Genomic DNA, 27,258 nt, shown 5'->3' with positions numbered 1-27,258 from the left:
CAGCCTCGGCAGTTTTATGCCGGAGGTTTGCCTTAGAGGGCCTGGATGTGGCCCTCATTCAGGAACCTTGGATTCATAATGGTAAAATCCTTGGTTTAAAGAATGCAGGTAATATCTCTTATGACTTTACCTCACCCAACCCCAGGGCGTGTGTTCTGACCAGGAAGGGTCTTGATATCCTACCGCTTCCGAACTACCTCACTAGGGATACTGCTGTGATTAAGGTAATGCCCTCCTCTTTTGGAGAGGCAACTGGCCTTACCATGGCGTCCGCTTACTTTCCCCATGATGCCACGGGTTCCCCTCCACCACAGGAGGTTGTCGCTCTTGTCGACCGCTGTGAGAGGCAGGGGGACAGGCTCATTTTGGGCTGTGATGCCAATGCCCACCATGTCACGTGGGGCAGCAGTGACTGCAACAGACGTGGTGATGAACTGCTTGAATATCTGGTCGGTACGAACCTGCATTTTCTCAACAGGCACAATCAGCCAACCTTCGTTACTTCTAACAGAAAGGAGGTCATTGATGTCACCCTGGCCACAGACAATATCAGTCTGTCGGTTTCCAACTGGCATGTGTCTAATGAACCGTCTCTTTCGGACCATAGGCACATCTGCTTCTCGGTTGCGGTCAAGTCAACTTCGTTTAAGACGGAACTGCGTAACCCCCGTCGGACCGACTGGTCCGGCTACAGGGAGGAACTTCGCCTCCTTCTCAGAGGTAATGCTCCAAAGCTTTCCTCGGTGCTGGAATTTGATTCGGCAGTTGATCTCATGCAACAAGCCATTATCGATTCCTACCACCACAACTGTCCAGCGAAGCTTGCCAGCCGGCCAAGGCTCGTTCCTTGGTGGAATACGGAACTTGGCAAGGTTCGCAAGCTCACTCGGAAACTCTTTAATAGGGCTAAGAGGACTGGGGACTGGACTATTTATAGACAGACCCTCAATAAGTATAATAAAGCCATCCGGGAGGCCAAGAGGAACTCCTGGAGGGACTTTTGCGGTAGCATCTCTGATGCCCCCGCTACTGCCAAAATCATGAAGATCCTGGCTCATGATAACACTCACCAACTCAGCACCATCAAGGTGGCAGATGGTGAGTTTACCAAGTCAGGGACTGATACCCTTAAGCATATGCTTAAGGTACACTTCCCGGACTCCAAGGCCTTTGACCTCACAGGCACCGGCGCTCCCCCCGTGCACTTTCGGAGAGCGCACAGGGCGGACTGGGGCATCGCCAATAAGGTAGTTACATACTCTAGACTTCAGTGGGCTGTAAACTCGTTTCAGCCCTACAAGTCCCCTGGCCCAGATGGCGTCTTTCCCGCCCTCCTCCAGGAAGGCATAGACGCCATTGGCCCTTATCTGTGCAGGATATTTAGAGCCTGCATTGCTCTGGCGCATATTCCAGATGTCTGGAAGCGCTCGAAGGTTATCTTTATTCCCAAACCTGGGAAGACGAGCTATCTTGAGGCTAAGGCATTTAGACCTATCTGTCTTACCTCTTTCTTCCTAAAGACTTTAGAGAAATTGGTGGACAGGTATCTGCGGGATGGTGTTCTTTCCCACATACCCCTGTCCACTTTTCAGTTTGCCTATCAGAAAGGCAAATCCACAGAGACGGCGCTTCATGGCATTTTGAACTGCCTTGACAGGGCCATCGAGTTAAAGGAGATGTCTTTGGCCATCTTCCTTGATATTGAGGGTGCCTTTGATAGGGTCTCTAGTGAATTCATCCTTCGCGCTGCGGAGCGGTTTGGTATTGACGACACTTTGTGTCGTTGGATAAAATCCATGCTCACGTATCGCAGGGTGACGGCGTCTCTTCTCGGGGAAACCTTGGAGATCTCCACCGACCGTGGCTGTCCTCAGGGAGGGGTTCTTTCCCCTCTTCTTTGGTGCCTGGTGGTGGATGAGCTGCTGGGTCGACTTGGGGAGAGGGGATGTCACTGTTTTGGCTATGCGGATGACATCGCAGTGATTAATACAGGGAGGTTCCCTACAACTATCGCTGCACTGATGAAATCTGTCTTGCATTATGTTGAGGATTGGTGTAGGGGTGTTAACCTAACCGTCAATCCCAACAAGACTGTCCTTATACCGTTTACTCGGAAAAGGACTAATGACCTATTCAACGATATTTCCTTCTTTGGACAGGTTTTAAAGAAGTCCTCCGAGGTCAAATACCTTGGCGTGACTTTCGATGCCAAGCTTACTTGGAAGTCCCACCTTGATCTGAGTATCAAGAAGGCCAAAATTTTATTTTGGCGTTTAAGAAGTTCAGTCAGCAAGTCCTGGGGCTTATGCCCCAGCGCTGTAAACTGGATTTATACCAGGATCATCAGGCCAGTGGTCTCCTATGGAGCTCTTGTCTGGTGGCCCAGGGTTCGCCTTAAAACAGCCCAAGATGAACTACGCAAGCTTCAAAGGCTGGCGTGCATCGGTATCACGGGGTCCATGAGAACAGCCCCCACAGCTTCTCTGGAAATCCTTCTCAATATGCTTCCTCTTCACCTTTTTATTGAGGAGGAAGCTATTATGGGAGCCTGTAGGCTCAACAACCTCGGCTGGTGGAAGCCCAAGCATTGGGACTTCAGTCACACCAAGCTTTTCAGTGAGTACAGCAGTACTGAGCCATCACTCGTGATGGTCTCAGATAAGTCTGTTATATCATACCATTTCGACAAGCCCTTCAGCGTGCACTTTCCCAGTCGCGCTGATTGGGAGACAACCCCAGTCCTCGGGACTGGGGGGGAGTCCGTCTGGTTCACGGACGGCTCTAAGACGGACTCTGGAGTTGATGCCGGGGTCTACTGCTTGACCAAGAAGTTTGGTTTTTACGAGAGCCTTGGCAACTATGCCAGCGTTTTCCAGGCGGAAATCATGGCCATTTGTTTATGCGCGGATTTCTGCAACAAGAAAAACTATCGCGGACGGACGATTCAGATCTATTCGGATAGTCAGGCCGCCCTCAAGGCGCTGAATCAGTGCCTTGTCGATTCCAGACTGGTGCTCAGCTGTCTGGATCTGCTGGGTTCTTTGGCTGCCCGCAACAAGGTTCAATTGCTGTGGGTGCCAGGGCACTGCGGATACCTGGGCAATGAGAGAGCTGATATGTATGCCAAAAGGGGGGCTGAGGCGAAGTTCTTCGGACCAGAGCCTGCGGTTCCCATCCCCCATGGCATCATTCGCCATAGGATTCACTGTCGGATGTCTGCACTTCAACTGCAGCTCTGGCTTGACATGGATGGACAGAGACAGGCCAAGGAGTTTGTCCCGGGTCCTTCTATCACTAGGGCAAAGGAACTGCTTGCCCTCACCAAAAACAAAATTAGGCTGGCCACCAGTCTCCTCACTGGACACTGCCGGCTGAATAGACACCTGCACTTATTGGGCATCGTTGATGACCCACTCTGTAGGTTCTGCCGGGAGGTAGAGGAAACCTCCTCCCATATCCTCTGTAGCTGCGACTACCTCGCGGCCATGAGGTTCGAGCATTTCGACATGCATAATATGGAACCTCACCAGTACTCTACTGTCTCGGCCAATCGGATTCTCCGATTCATCGAGGCGACAGGACTCTTCGTAGTCTAACAAGCTCGGGGCGCACAATATACCCTTGGTATCGGTGCTCGGCGCGGCGACGCGCCACTCCCTTCAACAATAGTCAGCCTACAGTAAGTCGTGCAATATGTAGCGTATCAAAAACTATTGTCGAAAAGTTAGGAAACACATACATAGAATTTCCTACTAGAAAAGCTCGAAGAGTTGCTATTAAAAGGAGGTTAGTCATGTTTCATTTTTCCTGAAATTGAGAAATTAAACATATATATTAAATATATTTTAGATTCATGGAAAAAACTAAGCTCCCAGGGGTCATCGGTGCCATAGATTGTACCCACGTAGCCCTTGCAACCCCTCCCAAAGTCGATGGACAAAACAGGGAGTATCTATATGTCAACCGGAAGAATTACCATTCCATTAATGTTCAGTTTGGTAAGTCTATTTAGGTGATATATATTTCAAGACATCCCTGAATTTTGAGTTTTAAACAAAAACGATAAGTAGATCTGCGACTACGATCTGATCATATTGCATGCAAATGCAAAATTCCCCGGTTCAACTCATGATACATATATTTACAAGAATTCAAACATATCTGATTATTTGGAGAGACTCTATAGAGAAGGAGATTTAAAGGGATCGTGGCTTCTAGGTCAAGGCACATATGAACTCTAATCTTAATAATGATAAGAGCACTAAAATATAAAATTATTATCCCGAATAGGTGACAGTGGATATCCACTAACTCCGTGGTTAATTACACCAATTGTAAATGCTCCAGAAAATTAACCGGAGGAAAGATTTAGTAAGCGCCAGCAATGCGCGAGATCCGTTATAGAACGGTGCAATGGTGTCCTTAAACAGCGTTTCCGCTGTCTCTTAAAAGATAAGAGCATTCCATTATGCACCAGAAAAAGCCAGTCAAATTATATAAGCTTGCATAATTCTACTTAACATATGTTGACTAAGAGGAGTTGAACTAGAACCATTACAACTTGGGGAATTAGATGGATTATGGCACGATAATAGAGCCTGGACTAATGCTGTTCAAAGTCCAGTTGGCTCAAGAGGTGATGATTGAATTTTAGCCGGCACAGCAACGAGGCAACAAATTATTAGGAGACGATTCACCCATGAAGATAATTAGATTAAACCCTACTAACATTTTAAGTCATTTAATTTCATCATATATCAATACACAAGTTGTGTAACTAAGCTTTGTTTATATTGTTTTGAGTTAAATAAAACATAAATATATATATAAATAATTTCTTATTTCGTTTCCAACCTTGAACTAGATAAATAATAAAGTAAATAACGTAAATCCTTCAAGTTTTTAGAAAACATTTACGTGTTTTGTCAAGTTTGTCTCTAAACTAATTAAAATAACATTAAAGGTAAATAATAAATGCTTAAACGCAAATACTGGGAAGTTTTGTTATTTTTTAACAAGGTGCTCTAAAATAGCAGCCATTGATTCATTCGATTTTCTTATTGCAGCCAACTTCAACTTTTCAATCATGTTTCTTTCATTGCTTTTTACAATTAATTGCTTTTGTTGCTCAATGAAAACCTTTTGCTGGACAACAAGTGCCTCTGTTGCTTCAGCTTGTCTAATTGAGGCTTTCGCAATATCCATTGTAGCTTCGTTTTGAGACGATTGAAGTTTCTCCAACAGTTCCGAAGACGTTTTCAAAGCAGACAGCTTCGTGCATTTTTGGAGAAATTTGCCCTTTTTGTCTTGAGTACCTATTTTTGTGAGTGAACAATAGTTTTAAACAACAAATAAATGAAATTTGAACTTACATTTGGAATTTGTTTCCATTTTTTGTTTCGTTGTTATTGGACCTTCTTCTATTACACTACAATACTCTATCACACTATCCTCTTCTAGTCCACGATATATTGAACCGTCGTCATTGAAATCCATTGTGTTTGACGCACTTGAGTTTGTGTTTGACGCACTTGAGTTTGTGTTCGACGCACTTGAGTTTGTGTTTGACGCACTTGAATTTGTGTTTGACGCACTTGAGTTTGTGCTTCCCAAGTCACATGCTTTTGTTCTAGCAACAGTTTCATTCATCATTCCATTTATGGTTTGCTACATTGAAATTTCCACAATAGCTTTAAAAAACAAAATAACTTTTATCATAGTAGATTAAAATGTACGTACAAGTCCAAATTCGAATGTGTTGGGAAACCCATGTTGAAATTCTTCACCATATACGGCTAAGAGCCTTTCTTCTAAGGCTGTAAGAAATTCTTAAGATTTTTCGCCACCGCCAGTGCCACGTATTCGTTTCTTAACTCTGGCTGCTTTATTTTTAGTGTTGGATTTCCAGTCTGCAAGCACCTAAGGGGTCGGTGAAAACCACATTACTAAGAAAATGTGCGAAAACACTATTGGTTTCTAATTGATTTCTAAACTGCGTTTTCCCAATTGGTTTCCATTAAATTTTTATACTAAGGCAGGGGTGGACGGTGGTTTATTGTCAGTAAATAGTGGGGATATCCTTCATGTTTTATTACTTATGATAATAAACGTGAGACATTACTTACTTTTATCCATTTATCCACACTTTTAGTGGGTCCTGTGCCAACACTGTTTAAAGTTTCAGCTAATTCTCTCCAAATTCTTTCATAGCTTGTGGATGTGAATGAAGCTGTAAATTTTTTGGTTTTAAAATGCTCATATCGAGACAAAAATTTTACTATAGTCCCTTGTTGTGAAACTGAGACGCGACGTTGTCTCTCAGACATTACAAATATTGTTTTGATTATTTACAAAACCAATCCTACAATTAAACCATTTTATCCCATCAAGTCAGTGAACACATGAAAAAAGGATTGCCTAAAATAACCGCGCGTGAATTGGTTTTTCAGTCTGCTAGTGTGATAATGAAATCTTATTGGTCTGAAAAAACATACCATATGCGCGACTACACACGGAAGTACGTCATAGCCACGTGACCTACTCTCTTGTCGAGAGGCGAGTCGTCTCACATCGATGTCGATCTCGGTTTAATAGAGAATAGCGTTTGTCGAGAAACTAGTTCTCGATCGAAGAGGCGCCGATCGATGAAGAATAGCCTCCCTGGATTCTCTGGAGAAAGGGCCTGAGGGAGGCTATTCTATAACAGCTCTCGATCTCGATCTCGATATCGTATCGAAGTCGATCTCGAAAGGACTCACTTCGATCGAGAAGTTACATCTCGAGATACGCTATTCTATAACATACGCGAATCGAGATCGATAAAATCAGTCTCGCTTTTCGAGAAGCGAAATGATCATGTGACTATGACGTGCTTCCGACTTATCAGGCCCAATAAGAGAACATCCTTCTTAAGCAGACACCATAACAAATACACGTGCGTTTATCCTTCATAAGCAGACACCATAACAAATACACGTGCGTTTATCCTTCATAAGCAGACACCATAACAAATACACGTGCTTTTCTCCCTATTTTCTATGTAGTTTGTAACGAGGCATCGTTTACTTTGTAGAATTATTTGGCAATAAAATATATTTTGAATAATATTTCGAGTAATATTTTGGATTGTAATATAAGCAATGAGTGAGGAGAAACGACAAACTAGAGTTTCAACTAGTCAACAAGAGACTATTGTTCAATTTATTAGTCAAAATGAAAAGTTTAAAACAAAAAAGTTTTCCTCTTCATTTACTGCTGCTAATTACGAGAAAATGTGGCTCGATTTAAGCAACCTTTTAAATAGCGACGGTACTGGGCCAACGAAGACTGTTGATAAATGGAAAAGGGTTAGTTAATTCTCCCCTTAAGAGTTACAAGAATGCGTAACATTGTTTCAAATTTCAACGTGAAAAGGTTCTTTCTGACTGGAAGAGCAATACGAAAAACAAGAGTGCCAGGATAAAGAAGGCGGCCAAAGGAACTGGAGGTGGGGAAAAGTCCTCCGAGTCTCTTTCTCCACTAGAAGAAAGACTTCTGGCTGTTTATGGGACAGAATTTGAAAGCGGACTTTCAAACACCAAGGAATTTGGCATAATTGTTAGTACAATTAATTATTTCAAATAGATTAGATAACAATGAAGTCTAATCATACATTTATAAGATATGTTTATAAGATATGTATGACACACTTGCTAAGCTTCGTAAAGCTAGAGACTTACTGAGAGCTAGTTTGAGAGCGTGACAATTGACTAAACGCGGTTTTGCAGTCCATCAATTGATTTCAATTCCTATTTATTCTGTACCGAGCCTTTCACCGCGCCTCACCTGGCATACGTTGCTTTACGAGAATCTATAACGTTTAACCAACAAGCTCTCAGTAACCAGTTATTACAAACTTATGGAACATCTCGTAGGAACTTATGGTCTAATTTATAACTGATAATGTAGGAGAACAACCATGATCATAGCGATTGCGGAAGCAATAATGGTCCAAAGGATAGGTCCAGTGAAAGTGGATGTAGTAAAGATCCACAATATATGGAATCCATGGTCATGGAGGAAACTCCAATTTATGTCGGGTTGGAAAACTTCGAGGTGATTGAAAGCCCTCCAAACCCCAAAAAAAGATCTGCCGCACATAATTCATGTGTCGACGAAGGCAGTTGTGACGTCGTTGAAAATCACGGGAAAAAAATGAGGACTGAAGCAGTGAAACATAGTAAGTTGTCTCCTATGATAAAATTAGTGCTTTTCTGTTCATTCAGCTTAAACGACCATTATTTGCTGAAATCTGTAAGTGGATTAGACGAGAAGGGCAAATGCCATCCGAATTCCAAAAATGATTCGGCTTTAAAAGTGTCATCAGATTTTTTAGAGAAGTTACAAGTGACTCAAAACGAAGCACTGTCAGAAATTGCAAAAGCTATAAATCGACAAGCAAAAGCTAATGAAGAAATAGCTGCAAATCAAAAAGTTATGATTGAGCAAACTAAAGAATTAATTTTGATTAAGAAGGAGAAAAATATAGTGGCAAAATTAAAATTGGCTGCAAGCAGAAGGCAAGCGGATGCAATGGTGTCCGTTTTAGAACAAATCGCCCGAAAATGACCAATATTATTCAAGCCATTCTATTATTTATTAAAAGCCATTCTATTACTTTTTTCAAGCAATTCTATTCTTTTTTTCAAGCAATTCTATTCTTTTTTTCAAGCAATTCTATTCTTTTTTTCAAGCAATTCTATTATTTTTTCAAGCCATTCTATTATTTTTTCAAGCAATGTTCAAAAACATGCAAAACCAAAAAAAAATAATTAAATTTTTTTCTTATGTTCAACGTGTAAATCTCAGTCTTATGATTTGTTGCCTTGTTTCCATCCCTGCTAAAAACCAATCGTCTCGCCTCGGTCCAGCTGGACCTCTGACGTCGTGCCACACTGGATTATCTTCCCATAGTCTGTCCATTTCTCCAAATTCACCAGGTCGTAAAGGTTCTAAATCATTAAAATCTTCAGGGACTCCTCTTAACCGACATATGTTATGAAGAATAATACAAGCATAAATAATTTTGCTTGCTTTATCTGGTGCGTAGTGCAGCGCCCTGTCTTTGAGAAGGCAACGGAAACGCTGTTTGAGAACACCATTACAACGTTCTATGACAGATCTGGCAGACTGCTGACACCTTGAAAATCGCTCCTCTGGCGAGTTTTCAGGCGGATTAATAATTGGTGTTATTAACCATGGGCTAAGCGGATATCCACTGTCACCTATAGAATAAAATAGGTTAAGTTTAATAAAACTATTTGCACGATTAGCGTAAGCCTAAAAGATCTGTTCCATAAGTTTGTCATCAGTTAATGAGAGCTTGTTGTAGAGTACTGCTAATGAAACGTCAGAGTTTCGTAATATATTATTCTTACCTAGCAGCCAAGATCCTTTTAAAATTAATTCCCGGTGGAGCCTCTCCAAATACCCAGATATATGGGATGTTTTGTATATGTACGTATCGTGTGTTGAGCCTGCAAATTTTGCATTTGCTTGCAAAATTACAAGATCGTATTCGCAAATCTATTTGATGTGTAAATTTGTTTGAAGATCAATATACATTTTAACAACGCAATTGCAAACAACTGATAATTCTATAGTCTTACAAGTTGTACGTTTATGGAATGAAAATGTTTTCTATTGACATTTACAAACTCCCTGTTTTCACCATTAACTTTGGAAGGAGGAACAATAGCAACATGTGTGCAATCTATTGCACCTAACACTCCGGGAAAATTAGTTTTTTCCATGAATCTATATGGAATTTTCTATTCGTTGAAAACCACCATTCCAGAACTCTAAATAATTAACATTATTACCTAATTTTTTTAAGGGATCTAGAGGCTTCTGTTGTAGGAAACTTGATCCATTTATCCCCCAAATTGTCCACGATAGCTGCGGTTACACTGGTCAAAACACGACTTACTGTTGGCTGACTCACATTCAAGTACAAATCCTGCCCTACACATAACTGATAGGAGCCAACAGCGTAAAAACGCAAGGCTATCAATATCTGAAAAACGTCAACACACATCAATATACCACTACACCATAAACAACTGTATAAGATCATGGATTAAATATACCTTAACGTATATTTAATCCATGATAAGATTAATTAATACTACTCACTTTTGAATCCACAGGCAAATTTGTTTTCCTCTTTCCCGACAAATGAATAGCTAACTCTTCGCATAATTCCAAAACTTTGCATTTTTCCAACCGAAATAATCTTCTAAAGGTTATGTCACTTAACTCGAACGCTTTTGACTTATCGCGTATTACTCTTTCACGTCCAAAATTGCGTGTATTTACTCTTTCACGTCGACAATTGCGTCTATTATTTTGGTTTTCTATATCGTAAGCTCAATATAGCAACTCGAGGCGAGCTGCACGCAGAGCCATTTTTAATTGACACTGTGAATGGGGTAGTGTATACGGGGAATTAACGGAACGGAACGATCTCGTTTGATTGGACAAAATCCCATTCGAGATCGTTCTCACCACCTAAAAAGCCGATGAGATCGAAATCGAGAACTCTGTCGACATCGATAGAGATGTCGCTCGACAAATGCTTATAGAATAGCGTTTTTCGAGATCTCGGCGGGTACTATCGAGATCGAGAGAGATATCGATCGACAACTGCTTATAGAATAGCCTCCCAGAAAAGGCGTACGCAGCGGTAGTATACCTGCGAACCAAGGATCAGTATGGAGGAATTCAGACGCACCTGCTCGCAGCCAAAACAAATTTTTCGAGTGTTATAAGAGATCTTGAAATACTTGATGGAACCATATAGGCTTTGACACTAATTCAAAATCTAATAGATTATGCACAAATGTCCCCAGATATAAGATAGGAAGACGGTTTAGGTCCCCACTTGTAAACCTGAAATAAGCTAAAAACTTAAGTGTTAAGCCTTTAATACGTCCGATTACCTAAATTTCATTCTGTTAATCAATATTTAAACTATAAAATTATAATATACATGAAATTAGAAAATGTGTGTTTAAAAGACCCCACTTGTCTGTTGAAATGACAGTGAAGGTCCCCATTTGTAAATTTATCGATTGTGAAAAATGAAATTGAAATTCTTGATTGAACCATATAGGCTTTGACACTAATTCAAAATCTAATAATATCACCAATTGAATACGAACCAAGGATCAGTATGGAGGAATTCAGACGCACCTGGTTGCAGCCAAAACAGAGGTGGCACCGTTGACGCAGATATCATTACCGAAGCTCGAACTGTGTGGGGCTGTTCTGTTAACTCGACTCATCAAGCTGATCTAAACCGCAATCAAAATCAACATAGCAGCCACTCATTGCTGGACAGATTCGATGAGTGTGCTTGGATGGCTGGCATCTCCACCTCAACGATAGAAAACGTTCATCGCTAATAGAGTAGCCGAAGTCCAGGATAGCGTACCCAAGGCTCAATGGCACCATGTGAACAGCTCAGAGAATCCCGCCGATTTCGCATCTTGAGGAATTTCTCCTTCGGAGTTAGTAAACCATGGGCTATGGTGGCATGGTCCACGCTGGCTGTCTCGAGGCCTAGAGGGAAGGATTTCTCCACCGGTCGAAACAAGGGAATGCCTTCTGGAAGTCCGTCCTACAAATATTATATCAAATCATGTTGAGATCGACTTCACCCTTCTCGACGCCTATTCGTCGTTAAGGAAACTACTCCACGTCACAGCCTACATAAAACGATTCGTTAAAAACACCCGAACTACCAAGCCAGAGCGAACCATAGGACCATTGTCAGCAATCGAAGTTGTATAGTTGTATCAGCCTTGCACCATTGGATTTGCGCGGCTCAGCAACGACACTTTTAAGAAGAGATCCATCTCTTTATCTCACTCAAGCCACTACCAGTGAAAAGCAAGCTGTTGTCGCTCAAACCTTTTATCGATCCAGTTGGACTCCTTAGAGTTGGCGGCCGTATAAGTCACGCCAAGGCAACTACTGATCTCATACATCCCATAATCTTGCCACGACGAAGTAAACTCAAGGCGGATGCCCACTGGGGTCGCTCGAAATTTCGCGTTCGCTTAAAACGCGTTAACGCGGATGAAGTTCAAGCGTTTCACGCGACAACCATTCACACTGCAATTTTGCTTCCCGCGGGAGTCGCGCGAAAATATAAATGTAAAAATGAGCGATTTAAGACAAGAGGTATTGCTAGGCCTATTGCACAGGAGAAAAATTTTAACTTCGCTGCTGATTTTGAATAAAAAAAAAGAAAAAAAGGTCAAAATGGATTAGAGAAATTTTTACGAAAAGGAAACAACAAGGTGACTTCCATAATTTGTTGGTGGATCTAAAGATTTCGGATCACAGGGGTAGGTTTGGCAAAGGCTTAAACCGAGGTCCTTGTATTGAATCAATAGCTCCTAATAATTAGGTTATTTCAATTATCTACGTATGACCCCTGACACTTTTGAGATCCTTTTGAAAATGGTCGGCCCACGATTGGAAAAAGCCACCACAAATTTCAGAAAGCCAATTTCTCCTCCAGAAAGATTAGCCTGCACCTTAAGGTAGGTTCTGTATAGGACCAAGTATTTGAAAATCGCGGCACTTTTTTGGCTGTATCACTTTGCCCAAATGCTACTAGGGGTCGTCACAGGCATTTTAGTGCCGCTAATTTCAAACTTTACTATGAGGTCCTAACAGCAATATTCTTTACAGTTGTTTTGAAGTTAGTAATTAATTTATATTTGTGCCTAATGAAGGTATTTAGCTTCGGGAAATGACATGCTGAGCATCAGCTATTCTTTTCGTTTGGGTCATTCAACAGTTTCAAGAATAATTCGTGAAACTTGCCAAGTCATTTGGGACATATTGAACCCTATATATTTATCTGTTCCCACTGAGGCTGAATGGGCCGCTATTGCCAATGACTTTTGGGATTCCTGGGATTTCCCAAATTGTGTGGGATCAATCGATGGCAAACACTGTGTCATGCAATGTCCAGCGAAGGGAGGCTCTCTATTTTACAACTATAAGGGTACCCACAGCCTCGTATTAATGGCAGTGTGGGATGCAAAATATTGCTTCACATTAGTGGATATCGGTGACTCTGGCCACCACAGTGATGGTGGAGTTTTTTCACAGTGCGCCTTTGGAAAAGCAATGGAGAATGGTGATTTGCACCTTCCACCTGCCAAACTCCTCCCTGGAACTAGGGGGTTGAAGATTCCTCATGTGTTTGTAGGAGACGAAGCATTTCCATGTAAACCTTATTTAATGAGGCCATATTCAGGGCGGGAGCTTAACAACGTAAACGACGATCCAGAGCTACCCATTTCTAATAAACCAGTCCAGTTATTTTTGCAAGATCCCCGTTTGAATTTCCCGCCATAAACCTTTTAAATATGTCTGAGAAACAAAGCTAGATATATAAATAAAGATTTTTTAATAACAATACCAAATACTATAGACAATAAAATAATACAGATTAACAAGAATATAGATATAACAAAAATAATGACATTGTTTGCCAGCGTCATCAAGAAGGTCAATACTTCTTTTCTTTGAGTTGGGAATGGCTTGTTCGCCAACAACACAAAAAACATGTTACATGTTAAATCCTAAATTAAATCGAAACTATTTACCACAAAGTAAGTTCGTACGATCTTGTGGATGACGTCAACCACCATCAGCAGGCTTTCTTCATGCATTCTGATGGCTGACGTCGAGTGGCGCGGCGTAGGATAAACAATGGCGGATGGATTTTGATAAAAGACAAGCAGGATAGTCGAGGATTGTTAGAAATGACCTTTTAAGTGAAATCCTCCATTGGTTTTCAAAGATCGTGGATCTTTAAGCGAGGCCTGGATGTTTTCGCTACTTCTTGTTCCCAAAATGTATCTATCGCCGAAGGTTGGGCCACGTTGATGTCGTGAAATTGTTGAGCCTCACTGAAGAGAACATGCTCCAACTGGTGCAGGGTACGCAGGACCTTATGCAGTGGCAGGGCTTGTGGGCTTGTACGGGCCATGTCCTATAAAATTCTTCGTTGACCCTTTACCTCCCGAAGGAAGTTACATCCGAGCCATTGTGGGGCCAGGGCTTCTTGTTCTGGTCTGGTTGTTTGCGCCAGAACTTCTCCTTCATTGCAGTAGTCCGTTGTATGGACGCATATGACACTGCAATGAAGGTCGATTCATGAACCTCCTCAACATCATCCGGGACCAAATTCTCCGGATTTTTGACGTAGATGTCTTGCATCTGGTCCCGAACTATGGCCGACGTTGAGTGGTGGGACGCAAAAAATGCGACTTCACACAAATTTACGCAACTTTTTGTGCAGCCAAATGTAACTGCAAAAGATTATACAAAAAGTTGCGTAAATCTAGCGCATGAATCGAATATGGTCTCTTCTCAAGCTATGCCCGAGAAGAGACGGATGGAAAAATCGAATTTGGTCTCTTCTCACACGACTTTTGTTGTGTGAGTCCAGGAGCGGTGGAGAAAGACATCTTCGTAAAAATAGTACTGGAGGAAGACATCATCGTAAAAATAGTACTGCACACGGTTAAACATGAGAGCGTAGTCAGGCAACTGATAACTTTCTTTCCGAAACACCGCGCTTATATACTAAAATACGAAGGGCAAATTTAATATTAAAAGAGGTTTCGAGGCAATGCTTTCAAGAAATTTATTTTTTACCGACCACACCCTTTAACGTACTATTAAAGCCGCGTGTCTTATATAATAACTGCATCAAACAAGTTGAAAACCGGCTCGAACTAGTCAGGGCGTTGTCTTTTTTATTGGAATCGGGTAAGGTCAATTACCTAACTACGTAGATTTTTCAGGGGTAACGACTTTAAAAGTTTAAGAATTTTTAAAGTTTTTGATAAAAAATAAACGGCGTGTTTTGTAAGATTGTCCATAGCTTAGTGGGTTAAAGCAGGGTTTACTAATGTGATACCCAAAAAGGTGGCGAGTTCAAATCCCGGCCAGTCCACCAAGCTATGGACAATCTTTTTATGTATAAAATAAGGGTTGTTTAAGAAGTTGGGGTTAGTTGACAAACAGGCGTTAATCATGAATGACGACTTTTTTTAACTTTAGCGTCTAATACGTGTCTAGATATATATCCAAACAATACCCAGTCAAGTTTTAAAAATTATTTGCATCAGCCCCTTAACTTGACTAGTGATTATGAAGTTGGGTTGGCGGAAATCATATTTCCAATCATTGGGTGAATATAAGTGAAGAGTTTAACAAGTTTGAAATTCAGGTCGTAAATGATCCAAATAGTGACAAATATGCGGCTATTCGAGAGCCTGTTGAATATCAAAAAATAGAGATACCCGTCAATCGTTATGTTAAGACCAAAGAGTACGAACTGCCTCAAAATTTTGTCGAGCTTTTAAATGATGATGTAAACAGTCATCCGTATTTAAAAGGCAAATTATCTTTTAAATTAGTGAATAAATATAAAGACGGGGCCCTAGGAAAACAGTTAGATACAAACTTTCCCGTTTACCTGCAAGTTTTATAAAATAACCATTGCCACATCAAAAAGTGCATCCGTCGTCAACTGGGTATCCGAGGAAGGAATCAATTGGCACTTTAATCCTCCAGGCTCTCCACATATGGGTGGCTTATGGGAAGCTGGTGTCAGATCGGTGAAGTTCCACTTGAAACGAGTTATTGGATTAACTACACTAACATACGAAGAGATGCAGACCGTCCTATGTCAAGTCGAGGCGTGCCTTAACTCAAGACCATTGACATCGATGAGCGCTGATCCCTCCGATATGTCCGTATTAACACCAGGGCATTTTCTCATAGGAGGCCCGATTACCGCCATCCCAGAACCGGACTTAACAACTGAAAGATTGAATCACTTATCACGTTGGCAACTTAGTCAGAAACTCGTACAACATTTCTGGAAACGTTGGAGTAACGAGTACTTGTCCAGATTACAACAACGACCTAAGTGGACAAAACCAAAACCGAACCTCCAGATTGGCGATCTTGTGTTACTGAAGGACGAAAATCTACCTCCTACAAAATGGAAGATGGCTCGTGTCAAAGAAGTTCATCCCGGCGCCGATAAAATTGTCCGAGTAGCCACCGTGCAGACAGCTGACAAACAAGTTAAGCGATCTATTGTTAAGTTGTGTCAGCTACCATTAGAATAAGTAGAATTGAAACCAATATTTCAAGTCGGGCGGAATGTTTAGTCTTAAAAAACTATTGCTGTTTAAAGCTTTTTATTGTAATATCAATTTGCTATGTATCACGTAATTAGGGCTATTTTTTAACGGCTTTTTATTAGATTTCTTATCTTGTATATTTTTAAATGTCAATATATATATGCAGCATTTCCATATCAAAAGGCAGTTCTATTGTAATCCAATTGCAATTCCAAAACAAACAACTCCAAAACAAAACCCACCTAAACCTGACTTACCGAAACCCTACTACCCAAAGCCCAAACCACCTAAGCCCGAGTTACCAAAGCCAAAACCGCAGCCACCCAAGCCTGAACTACCGAAGCTTCCAGCTCCGGATCCCCCCAAAATACCAGCTCCGGATCCCCCTAAAATACCAGCTCCGGATCCCCCTAAAATACCAGCTCCGGATCCCCCTAAAATACCAGCTCCGGATCCCCCTAAAATACCAGCTTCGGATCCCCCTAAAATACCAGCTCCGGATCCCCCTAAGATACCAGCTCCGGATCCCCCTAAAATACCAGCTCCGGATCCCCCTAAAATACCAGCTCCGGATCCCCCTAAAATACCAGCTCCGGATCCCCCTAAAATACCAGCTCCGGATCCCCCTAAAATACCAGCTCCGGATCCCCCTAAAATACCAGCTCCGGATCCCCCTAAAATTCCAGCTCCGGATCCCCCCAAAATTCCAGCTCCGGACCCCCCTAAAATACCAGCTCCGGACCCCCCTAAAATTCCAGCACCAGAGGCTCCGAAACCCTCTACCTTCGAACCACTGACGCCGACCCCCTCGCCAACGGATGTTGAGGAAATATATATATTTCCAGACCTTTCTAAACCTGACTTACCGAAACCCGATTCATCCAAGCCTGACCTCTCAAAATCTCCAGACTCTACAACATCCTCTACTTTTGAGCTACCCGTATAACCGACCCCCTCCCCACCACCGGTTGATGAAAAACCCTTGTTTCCGCAACCGGTTGATTCGCCAGAGAAAAAAACCGAGCCAATTATCTCTGAAAAGCCTAAGCCAATTAACCCTGAAGATTATGATAACTACACAGTATTGTTCTTACCGCAAACTTTTAAAGCCAGTAAAACGCCAGAGAAAAACGCCGAAGGGCTTTATCGAGCCGTACCCAACACTTTAGAAAAATTAGTATTTAAAAAAATTCAAGCAACATACCACACAGTAGATAATTGGGGGGATGCTATCGTGTATAATTTCAAAACACCAAAATGGGTGGAAATTAAATTTTCTCCCCAAGTAGCTAAATTGCTTAACGCTGACCCCGATAGATATTATTCCGGAAGACACCAGCTTGGTCCCTTGAGTATGACGTTAGAAGAATATACTATAGACAAAGACAATGCATACGTAGAATATCGAGTCAATAGAACCATAAAGCGCTATACCCCCTGGGAAGAACCGTGGCTTTATTTCTTTTTTAAAATGTCAGGCGAGTTTAGATCGACAGATGATTATAAGATTTATGAAGAAATTGCCGAAAACCTCCAAATAACTGCGCGCAATTTTGACCCTTTAAGATTGCAACAGGCCGAATTTAGCGTTATTAAACAAGGAGCGGAACGTTATTTTAGAGTCTATTGTCCGGCAAAAATTGAAATGCTCTTCCCAAAGGAATTGCGTGATATATTAAATTTAGAAGCCGAATACGCTGGTGGAACGTTTCTATCCACTAAACCTTTAGAGCGTAATTTTACGCATTTCAAAACAACTAATGACACATTCGTAAATTATCGCGTTCATGACTCACTAGTGTATCTATTTACTAAGACTAGTTTCACAAAAATCAAAATACCCGCGGGCGAATATACCTGCGATTTTACGGCAAGCGGGGCCGTAATTCCATTCTCTTTACATTTAAAAGTTATAAACCAGTTATTGGGGGTTCAAGAATATATGCCTCGCCAGTATTTTAAAATGTACATTCTCAAAACGGCGCTGGAAGATAGATTTTATGTTCGTCTCGAAATAGAACCAGGTGTTCGCGTATCGGTAGCTGGACCAATGGCTCAGTTATTTAACATTCCCGAAGAGGGAGAATTTTTTCAACACAGTCATTCGGGAGTAGCTCAGGTAAATCCTCGATTAAGAATAATGACCCTGACAGCGGATAATAATTTTTGGACTAGCGAATGCGATGTGGATAGATTTCCAGAAGACCAAAATATGGCTGACCAGCCGTATTTACCCGGGTCTCAAGCCAGACGAGTTGATAATTTCGCGTGCGAGATTCCTCCCGGGGTATATTATCATATTAGCGATGTTTTAAGCGCTATGAGCGAAGCCATGTCGCCGACGCATAGAAAAAGTCTAAAATTTACGCAGAATGTAGACGGAACCGTCACGGTTTCAAAACTGAACGATACGGTCTCAATTTTGTTTCCCAAAACAACACCCGGACGAGGACTGGGACGATTGTTAGGTTTTAGTAGTAATCAATTGAATCGGTATATCAATAACAAGACGTCGGAGTATCCCGCGGATATCATGAGAGGCGTCGATGCCATGTTTGTTTATACCAATATTATCCGTCAACAAGTAGTGGGTGGTGGTCAAGCCCCTCTGCTACGTTTCATAAAAATGCCGGCTTTTTCGCTGCTAGACGAGGAGAACCAGGAAATATTTAATAATATCGATTTTTATCCAATTTCAACTAGCGATATACAGGAAATTGAAATTGAATTGAAATCCGATTACGGGGAAAATATCCCGTTTAATGTGGGTAAAGTATATATTAAACTGTTTTTAGGCGTCGACGTCAATAGAACTTGAGCAATGGTACCCAATAGATATACTCTGTATTTCCAAAGAGGATCGTCTCTTCCGGCTTTACACGCGAACGTTTTCCAATCGGGGGGTCGTTTTAGTGTCGGCGGTATCTTCAATTCTTTATTGCGCAAAATTACACCCTTTATTAGGCCGGCCATTAGTACTTTAGCGTCCGAAGCTGTTGGGTTAACGAGTAGAGTAATTAGCGATGCACAAAACCCCGGAATATCACCTAGAGAATCGATTAAACAAAATGTCAAGCAATCTATAAATTCCCTACTACATAAAAGCGTGGACCGGTTTGTCAACACTCAAAGCGGGACGGGCCGAAAACGAAAGAGGACTGCTAAAACAAGCCGGAGCAAACGTGTTAAGCGACGCACTAAACGCGATTTTCTAGACTAAACATGTCGACCTACGAAAGTGTTCTTTCTGATTTTGAAGTATTTGAAAAGCCAGTGGTGAATAATTATATTGTTGGGACTAAAACGACTGCTCATTATCCAATTGCCCCACTAACTAATGCTAAATATGTAGAATTTATCATTCCTCCCTCTAACAATTATCATGATTTGACTAAAACTCTTTTGAGATTAAAATTTCGCGTTTTACACGAGGACGGCACGGCCGTTCCAGATGCGGAAAAGAAAGTCTCTGTAACAAATTTAATAATTGCCTCGCTATTTTGTCAAGTAGAATTATTTCTTAATGGCGTCGCCATCCAGCAACCTAATAATATGTACCCATATATGGCCTATTTTAAAATACTTTTAAATTATGGACAAACGGCGGCCAATTCCTGGTTAACTTCTATGCTATATTATTTGGATACCATTATCGATCCGGCGAAGGCTTTAGAAGATGCCAATATTAACAAAGAAGATAATGGTATTGGTCGTCGCGCTAAACGCGTGGCAAAATCAAAGACGTGCGATGTAATTGGCGAATTATTTTTGGATATGTTCAAAACACCCAAATTCTTACTAGATAATATCGAGGTGCGAATTAGACTTCATCGAAGCTCCACGGATTTTGCTATTATTCACAATGAAGCGGGCAAAAAGTATAAGATTGATTTAACGGAATGCACCTTGTTTACGCGCGAAATTGAGGTTAATCCCGAACTGCAACTAGCTCACGCCCAGATGTTAAATTCGGGAATAAACGCTCGCTACGAAGTAAACTCTATTGTTATGAAAAATTTCTTAATAACCACCGGAACGCAAGATTTTATTAGGGACAGCTTGTTTACGGGGCAATTACCCTCGCGAACTGTCGTGGCTTTCGTTACTAATAAAAAATTTGTAGGGGAAGCAACTTCTAACCCCCTGGACCTCCAACACTTCAAACTCGATTTCATGCAATTCTCTTTAAATTAGCAAAATTATCCCGATATCCCGTTTACGCCTAATTTTGACGACGATCAATACGTTAGATGTTACAATTCTTTATTCGAGGGGCTCGAAATATTAGGTCTTGACCGAGGAAATATAATTTCTTACGATTTATATAAAAAAGGCTTTTTTGTCGTTGTTTTTGATTTGAGTAGAGAACATCTCGCTTCGTTAGGTCTAAATTCCATGCCCCAGACTGATAACTTGCGATTATCGTTAAGATTTAGCTCTCCGCTAACCGAAAACGTCACGTGCATTGTCATGGCCGAATTTCCAAACAACCAATTAATAATATCTAAAAACACAGAAATTATTTATAATCACCCCAACGTATAAAAGACTAAAACTTTATAAATACAATATCAGTCGCGCGCCAATATGCACCAAGTACACACCGTCACGCCAAAGCTCGACATTTGCGTCATCGAATCGATTGAACCTAAAATTTTAATTCAAAGATCGGATACGCGTACAAAAACTATATTAAAACCTAACGCCTGGTACGCTTTGTTTCGGTTTCAAAATGAACTCACGTCCTTTTTTGACGGAAAAATACCTCGCTATCATATTTGGTTGCCCGTCAAAGAGCGCATCAAGCTGGAATGCTTCGTCAACTCGAAAGATGTACGTCTAATCCATCTTCGATACTATGAACGAGGCAGCGGCAGTCGTTATTTCCTCAACTTTAGTACAAGCGAAGGATTCAGTCTGAACAAAACAGGATGGCAGACATTGATCGATTTAAAGCCGTTGATTGACGAGGCTCTCAAGGCTAAAGGGATAGCTGTCTGTCGCATGCGCGAGTTAATTTTAAACGAGCTCACTACCACTTTGTTTGACGTCACTTCCACTTGCGCCAACGTCGAGTGTCGAAAACAAATATGCCACTCTCAAAGCTGCTCGGAATTTGACACAAATTTCAGTGATCGAGTCGAACGTAATTTGCACGAAGCGCTGCCTCAACTGGATCGTGAGAAAATTTTGCATCAATTTGAGACCGACCATGGATGGATCGAGGATCAAGAGCATATTTACGCTTATTTTGTCAACAGTTTTGCCGATTTAAAGAATGCCTTGATTTATGGCTATTAAGATAAATGTACTAATATATCGTATTTGTTTAACTGATATTGTTTTTATAAAATACCTTTGAGTGTATTAAATAAAGTTGTTTATTGGGAAACTATTTAGTCGTTATTTATACTTGTTAAGACATGGACGCTAAAATTAGAAAAATGTATTACGACGTGGCTAATCCGGCCGCTTATGGGTCGCTAGCGAGATTACAAAAGACCTTACCGCACGTGCCAAAAGCAAAATTAGTCGCCTTTCTCGAGAAACAACCCGCCTACACGAAACACCGATTTCGACGTTTCCGATTCAAAACCAATCAGGTGTACGCCTCGACTATCGATGACGTTTTTCAAGCTGATTTGTTGGATCTACCAAAATTAAAACGTTTTAATAAAAATATTAGCTATGTTTTGTGCGTCATTGACGTCTTAAGCCGCTACGGATGGACAGTACCTCTTAGAAACAAAACATCTGGCGAGGTTATCGAAGCTTTTAAAAAAATATTTCGAGAGAGGATTCCTTCTTGAAACGTCACAATGTGCAAATACATTTTGCCCGGAGTCAGCATAAGGCCAGTCTAGCTGAACGCTTTATTAGAACAATTAAGGAACTAATTGCCCGGGTTATTACAGCCACGGGGAATAAAAATTACGTTAAATATTTACCTTTAATTACTCAAGCCTATAATGAACGGGTTCATTCAACTACTGGAATTGCACCGGCTCATGTTAATATAGATAACGAATCAATCATTTGGAATAAACTGTACGGGAAATCAAACGGAATTAATCGATACGCACCGAGGCTTAAAGTTGGCGATCACGTGCGTCTCTCTATAGCTAGTCGAGTATTTAGAAAAACTAGCTCGGGTGGCAGTTTACTGACGAAATATTCCGCGTTGTTGACGTCATACCCAGGTCGCCACCCGTCTATCGCGTAGCGGATTTAAAGGGGGAGCAAATTTTGGGTGTTTTCTACGGTGCCGAATTACAAAAAGTCTCGTTACCCGAGACTAAATTATGAACACTTCGCAAATAAACGCTCTTTTAACTTGCGACAAAAGAACGCGACCCTACTATTTAGGATGCTTCCCAATAGATAAACTGCCAGAGCATCCTAGGAGACCCAAATTTTGCTTCATATTCAATAACGAAGCAGCTGGAGAGGCCGGAGAACATTGGATAGGAATCTTTGTTAATAACAATACCGTAGAAATGTTTTGCAAGTACGGAAATTCACCGCGATACTATAAAGTTAATTTAAAACGATACGGGAAACGAGTTGTTTACAATAAACAACAAATTCAACATCCATTTTTTCAACTGTGCGGTTTGCATTGTAGTCTGTACCTAGCACTCCGCTGCCAGGGCGTGGCTAGACAGACGATATTAGACGCTATTTACGCTAATAACCTTAAACTTAACGATTATGTCGCTTTATTATATTTATCTTTACATTTAAAAAAACATGTACACAGATATTGTTTACAATAAAACATTTTTTTATTTGTCTTAATTTTACATTTTATTATTTAATATCACGCCATTTATGGTGTCGACCCCTTCGTTCGTTAGATGGAACTACTGGGCCGAGATTTTGAAGTTCGTCTTTCTTTTTCCGAGGCTTTTTCTGTTTTTTCTTTTTCTTCTGTTTAGCGGAGGCCGTCTCAAACAGGTTTTCCAAGTCCGTTAAATTTTCCGCTTCCGCTTCCGCTAGATTCTCTTGTTCATCGGCAATTTCTTCTTGAAAAACCTCATCGGGATTTGCATAACCGTAAGCCTCCTCTTCTAGCTCTCTTTTTGGCGTAAAAAATGTCTTTTGCAAACGATTTGCCAGAACTTCGGCTTCCCGTTTCACCATATCTCCAACGTAGGTCGGCCGAAATTGTTGGTAAAAATCATCCTGTGTTGGTGTCCCCGCAGCCGTTTCGCTTTTAAAAACCTTTTGCCGAGGCTCGGTTTTATAACGGCTAGGTGTGGTGAATGAGCTGTCAGGTGTGCTTGTGGTAGCTGATGACGTGGCATAGCTCGGCCATGACAATTGTTTTTTTCGCGGCGGCGTTTTGGGGGTGACCGGTAATGGCGGCGTGGTGACATTTGTCATTGAAGGACTAACAACCTCAAATTTAGGTAAAGGAATTTGTTTCTCGATACTTAAATATTTCTTAAAAGCGTCTAAATATTTATATAATTTATCGTAAGCATTTAATGGCGATTTTAAAATATCCTCAATCTCTCGGTCCAAGGCCGAGTGTTCTTGCGCAGCTGTTGAAGTTACGGCGGTCGCCGGTACAAGCACCATTTGTTTCATAGTTAAGCAGCTATGGCTTGGACAATTGAAGGCAAGATTGCGCCAAGTAGCGTCGTAAGAAAACCACCTGATTGCTGCAACAACAGCTTTTTTTTGCTTTTCTGCGACAAGGTACTTGATCCGAGTTGTCTAATAATTTTCTTGTACTATGCTAGCTTTTTCTTACGGTCTTTACTCAAATAAATGCCCCCGCCCTTTAAATTCTTACAAATTGTCTGAATGCTTTTTAATTGAGGCGCGCTACTATTGTTTAAGAGGGTTCGCCGTTGTTTACAGTTAGTTTGACGCAAACTCTGTAAATACGGGACAAATTTGGCAAACTTTGTCGAAGGACGGGCTACGACGAGACGAGAGCGTTTTCCTGATCGACGTTTAACGCGCGGCGCCATTATTCAAATGACAATTAAATTTAATCGACATAGACATACATAGGTGATTCGTGAGGTAGAACACGCGACCTTAATCGTAAATTTTCCGGAGTTTCTTGTTTTAAATCAATTAACAAATAGCTATAGGGTTCTTTAGTGGCTAGTCTGTACGCGTCCGTAATACGCTTCGGGTTATCTGGACTTATTTGTTGCGCTAAATATCTAATAGAGGCAACATCTCGAGGATTTTTCATTATTATAAAATAGGAAGAGTTTTGGGAAATTATCCGCGATTGGCTACCCTTGGGAAACAGTTGTTGCGTAATAATAATGACCGTATACCCTAAGTGATGCGACGTCACGCAAACTAAATCGGCAATATGAGCTTGCTTAAATAATTGGCTAGCTAAGTCGTCTAGTATCAAGTAGGAATCGCGATTCATTTCCCAAAAGTCCGGATCAGCCGTTGGCAATCCTTGAATAAATTGAATTCCCGGAATCAATTGTTTCAATTTTTTGTAGTTTGGCTGCCAGGCCGCGTAGCAATAAATAACCTTTTTATGCGGTGGGTCAAACATAAGCTGATGATTTTGCAATAAGTTACTTAAAAGAAAACTCTTCCCCGCTTGCGTTGGCCCCACGATTAGAAACTGGGCGGGTGTTTGGAACTTTAAAGAATGCGAGACTGACTCGGTTGGATTCATTTTAAATAATAAACATTTTATTATTGTTCACATGTTATTTATATTAAAAACATAGATATATATTTATAAAAACATTAATAATCAAAAAATTAAAACACTATAAACCCAAAAACCCCAAAAAACCCTTACATATTTAAACAGCATTAAAAAACAATATAAACAAAACCCTTTTACCCAAAAAAATCCCTATTAATCAATTGTTTTTTAAAAATTTTTTTTCAAAGTCCGTAATCCGTTGTCGAAAGCGTTGGTCGTTGATGAGGTCAAAGTGCACGCGAGACTAGAAGGGTAGTTGGTAAACACGCACTACAGTAGAAAACACGACGGATTTATGCGCACGCGCACTTTTTCGTTTCCCGACCGCTCGTTGTTGGTGGCTGGGCATGTTTGGATTAGAGGCTCGCAAACATCCTCGCCCTCGCTGGTCGGGAAGTCGGGAAACCCCTGACGCACTGGTTTGTTGTTGCACGGCTTTTTGGAAACCATCGGACACGATGGACTGTGCTTCCGATGTTCCCTCGATGGATGGTCCGTGCAACGCCACTGCTACAGGGCAATGCCGCAAAAGGCGCAGCGCATCGTCTGTGTTTCTACATCTGCAAGATAGAAACCGTCTTTGGCCAGGGCTTCGATAGGAACGCAAGATTCCCACAAGCCCTCAAAAGTATGTTTTCGCCTAGCCTCGTAATTCATGCGAAAGAGATGTTGAAGCGGGTGTTGCCTCTTTGAAACCGTAAGGTCGACTGGTTGTCAAATCGGCGTTCAACAATCTCTTATTCGAGGTTTGGCGAAATCTTTTGGTGATTTTAACGGCCTCTAGCTGCAGCTTGTATTTGTCCCGTTTAAAATTAAAAGGGACATTGACTGTAACTTCCTTTTCCGGATTCATCGCCACACTTTCAAAGGTTTCAAAGTCAAGTTTTTCCAGATTTTCTCGATTTAACGTCAACCCTTTAATTTTCTTGAATTCTTTTCCTTTGCTAGTGCGAAACGAGTAACTTTTGGCACCGGTACTACAAAAGGAAGTTATATAATCACCGCCGAGTTCGTCCGCCCAGCAACCAATATGATTGCCAGTTGGAATGTCAAACTTTCCCGGTAGATGGCGGTAGATTATGGAGTCGGTGTCACAATACAAGGCTGCGCGGTCTAATTGAAGCAGCATCTTGTTCAATTCGAGTCGCCCGTAACAAGAAACGAAGCTCCCCACGATGGCCGATCCCAGTTTGTAGTCCGAAACGTAATCGCTTTTGGCTTTGTACGATAAGAGAGCGATCGACTCCGTAACTGGCCGTAAGTCGACTAATTCCAGAGTGTAATCGCTCGCGTATCGTATCAATTCGTAATAATTGTTGATAAAGATGCTGCGAATCTTGCCCGTATTCAAAGAGAATTTAAATTAATTTTTGCGATATTACGCAGGGAAGGATTTGATTGAATATCCGCCACGGTCAGAGAAAGCTTTTCATTCTTGTTTATATCAGCGATATACGCCTCTTTTTGCAGAGGCGTTTGCGCGTGAGTGGGAAATCCGGAATTCTTCACTTTCAAGGCGAACACCTGGCTCTATTTCGAGACGAACATAAAATCTATCTTCCAGCGCCGTTTTGAGAATGTACATTTTAAAATACTGGCCGGGCATATATTCTTGAACCCCCAATAACTGGTTTATAATTTTTAAATGTAAAGAGAATGGAATTACGGCCCCGCTTGCCGTAAAATCGCAGGTATATTCACCCGCAGGTATTTTGATTTTTGTAAAACTAGTCTTAGTAAATAGATACATTAGTGAGTCATGAACGCGATAATTTACGAATGTGTCATCAGTTGTTTTGAAATGCGTAAAATTACGCTCTAAAGGTTTAGTGGATAGAAACGTCCCACCAACGTATTCAGCTTCTAAATTTAATATATCACGCAATTCCTTTGGGAAGAGCATTTCAATTTTTGCCGGACAATAGACTCTAAAATAACGTTCCGCTCCTTGTTTAATAACGTTAAATTCGGCCTGTTGCAATCTTAAAGGGTCAAAATTGCGCGCAGTTATATGGAGGTTTTCGGCAATATCTTCATAAATCTTTTAATCATCTGTCGATCTAAACTCGCCAGACATTTTAAAAAAGAAATAAAGCCAGGGTTCTTCCCAGGGGGTATAGCGCTTTATGGTTCTATTGACTCGATATTCTACGTATGCATTGTCTTTGTCTATAGTATATTCTTCTAACGTCATGCTCAAGGGCCCTAGTTGGTTGCTTCCGGGGTAATATCTATCGGGGTCAGCGTTAAGCAATTTAGCTACTTGGGGAGAAAATTTAATTTCCATCCATTCCGGTGTTTTGAAATTATACACGATAGCATACCCCCAAT

The 27,258-nt window shown here is 41.2% G+C and overlaps 2 protein-coding genes across 2 annotated transcripts in view; both read left to right on the top strand.

The window, feature by feature from the left end:
- LOC149674296 (uncharacterized) overlaps positions 1 to 26,179 on the top strand; it is a 96,964-nt gene extending 70,785 nt beyond the window's left edge. The window contains exon 2 of the mRNA XM_089838651.1: positions 25,914 to 26,179. Coding sequence (XP_089694777.1) covers positions 25,914 to 25,925 — 12 coding nt within the window. The 3' untranslated portion in view covers positions 25,926 to 26,179. The remainder of the gene's footprint in view (positions 1 to 25,913) is intronic.
- On the top strand, positions 583 to 4,647 carry LOC149674297 (uncharacterized). Its single transcript, XM_089838608.1, has 6 exons — positions 583 to 720; positions 2,160 to 2,830; positions 3,592 to 3,786; positions 3,850 to 3,998; positions 4,405 to 4,486; positions 4,536 to 4,647. The coding sequence occupies exons 1-6, from the start codon at positions 583 to 585 to the stop codon at positions 4,645 to 4,647; spliced, it is 1,347 nt and encodes a 448-aa protein (XP_089694734.1).
- Positions 26,180 to 27,258: the final 1,079 nt, after the last annotated feature.

The sequence above is a fragment of the Phalangium opilio genome, unplaced genomic scaffold (assembly GCF_054372755.1).
Source record: "Phalangium opilio isolate 3A_F unplaced genomic scaffold, DU_Popi_V2 ptg000046l_1, whole genome shotgun sequence".
Taxonomy (NCBI): Eukaryota; Metazoa; Arthropoda; class Arachnida; order Opiliones; family Phalangiidae; genus Phalangium; species Phalangium opilio.
Note: the sequence above shows the minus strand (reverse complement) of the source record. Positions and strands in the feature narration are given on the sequence as shown.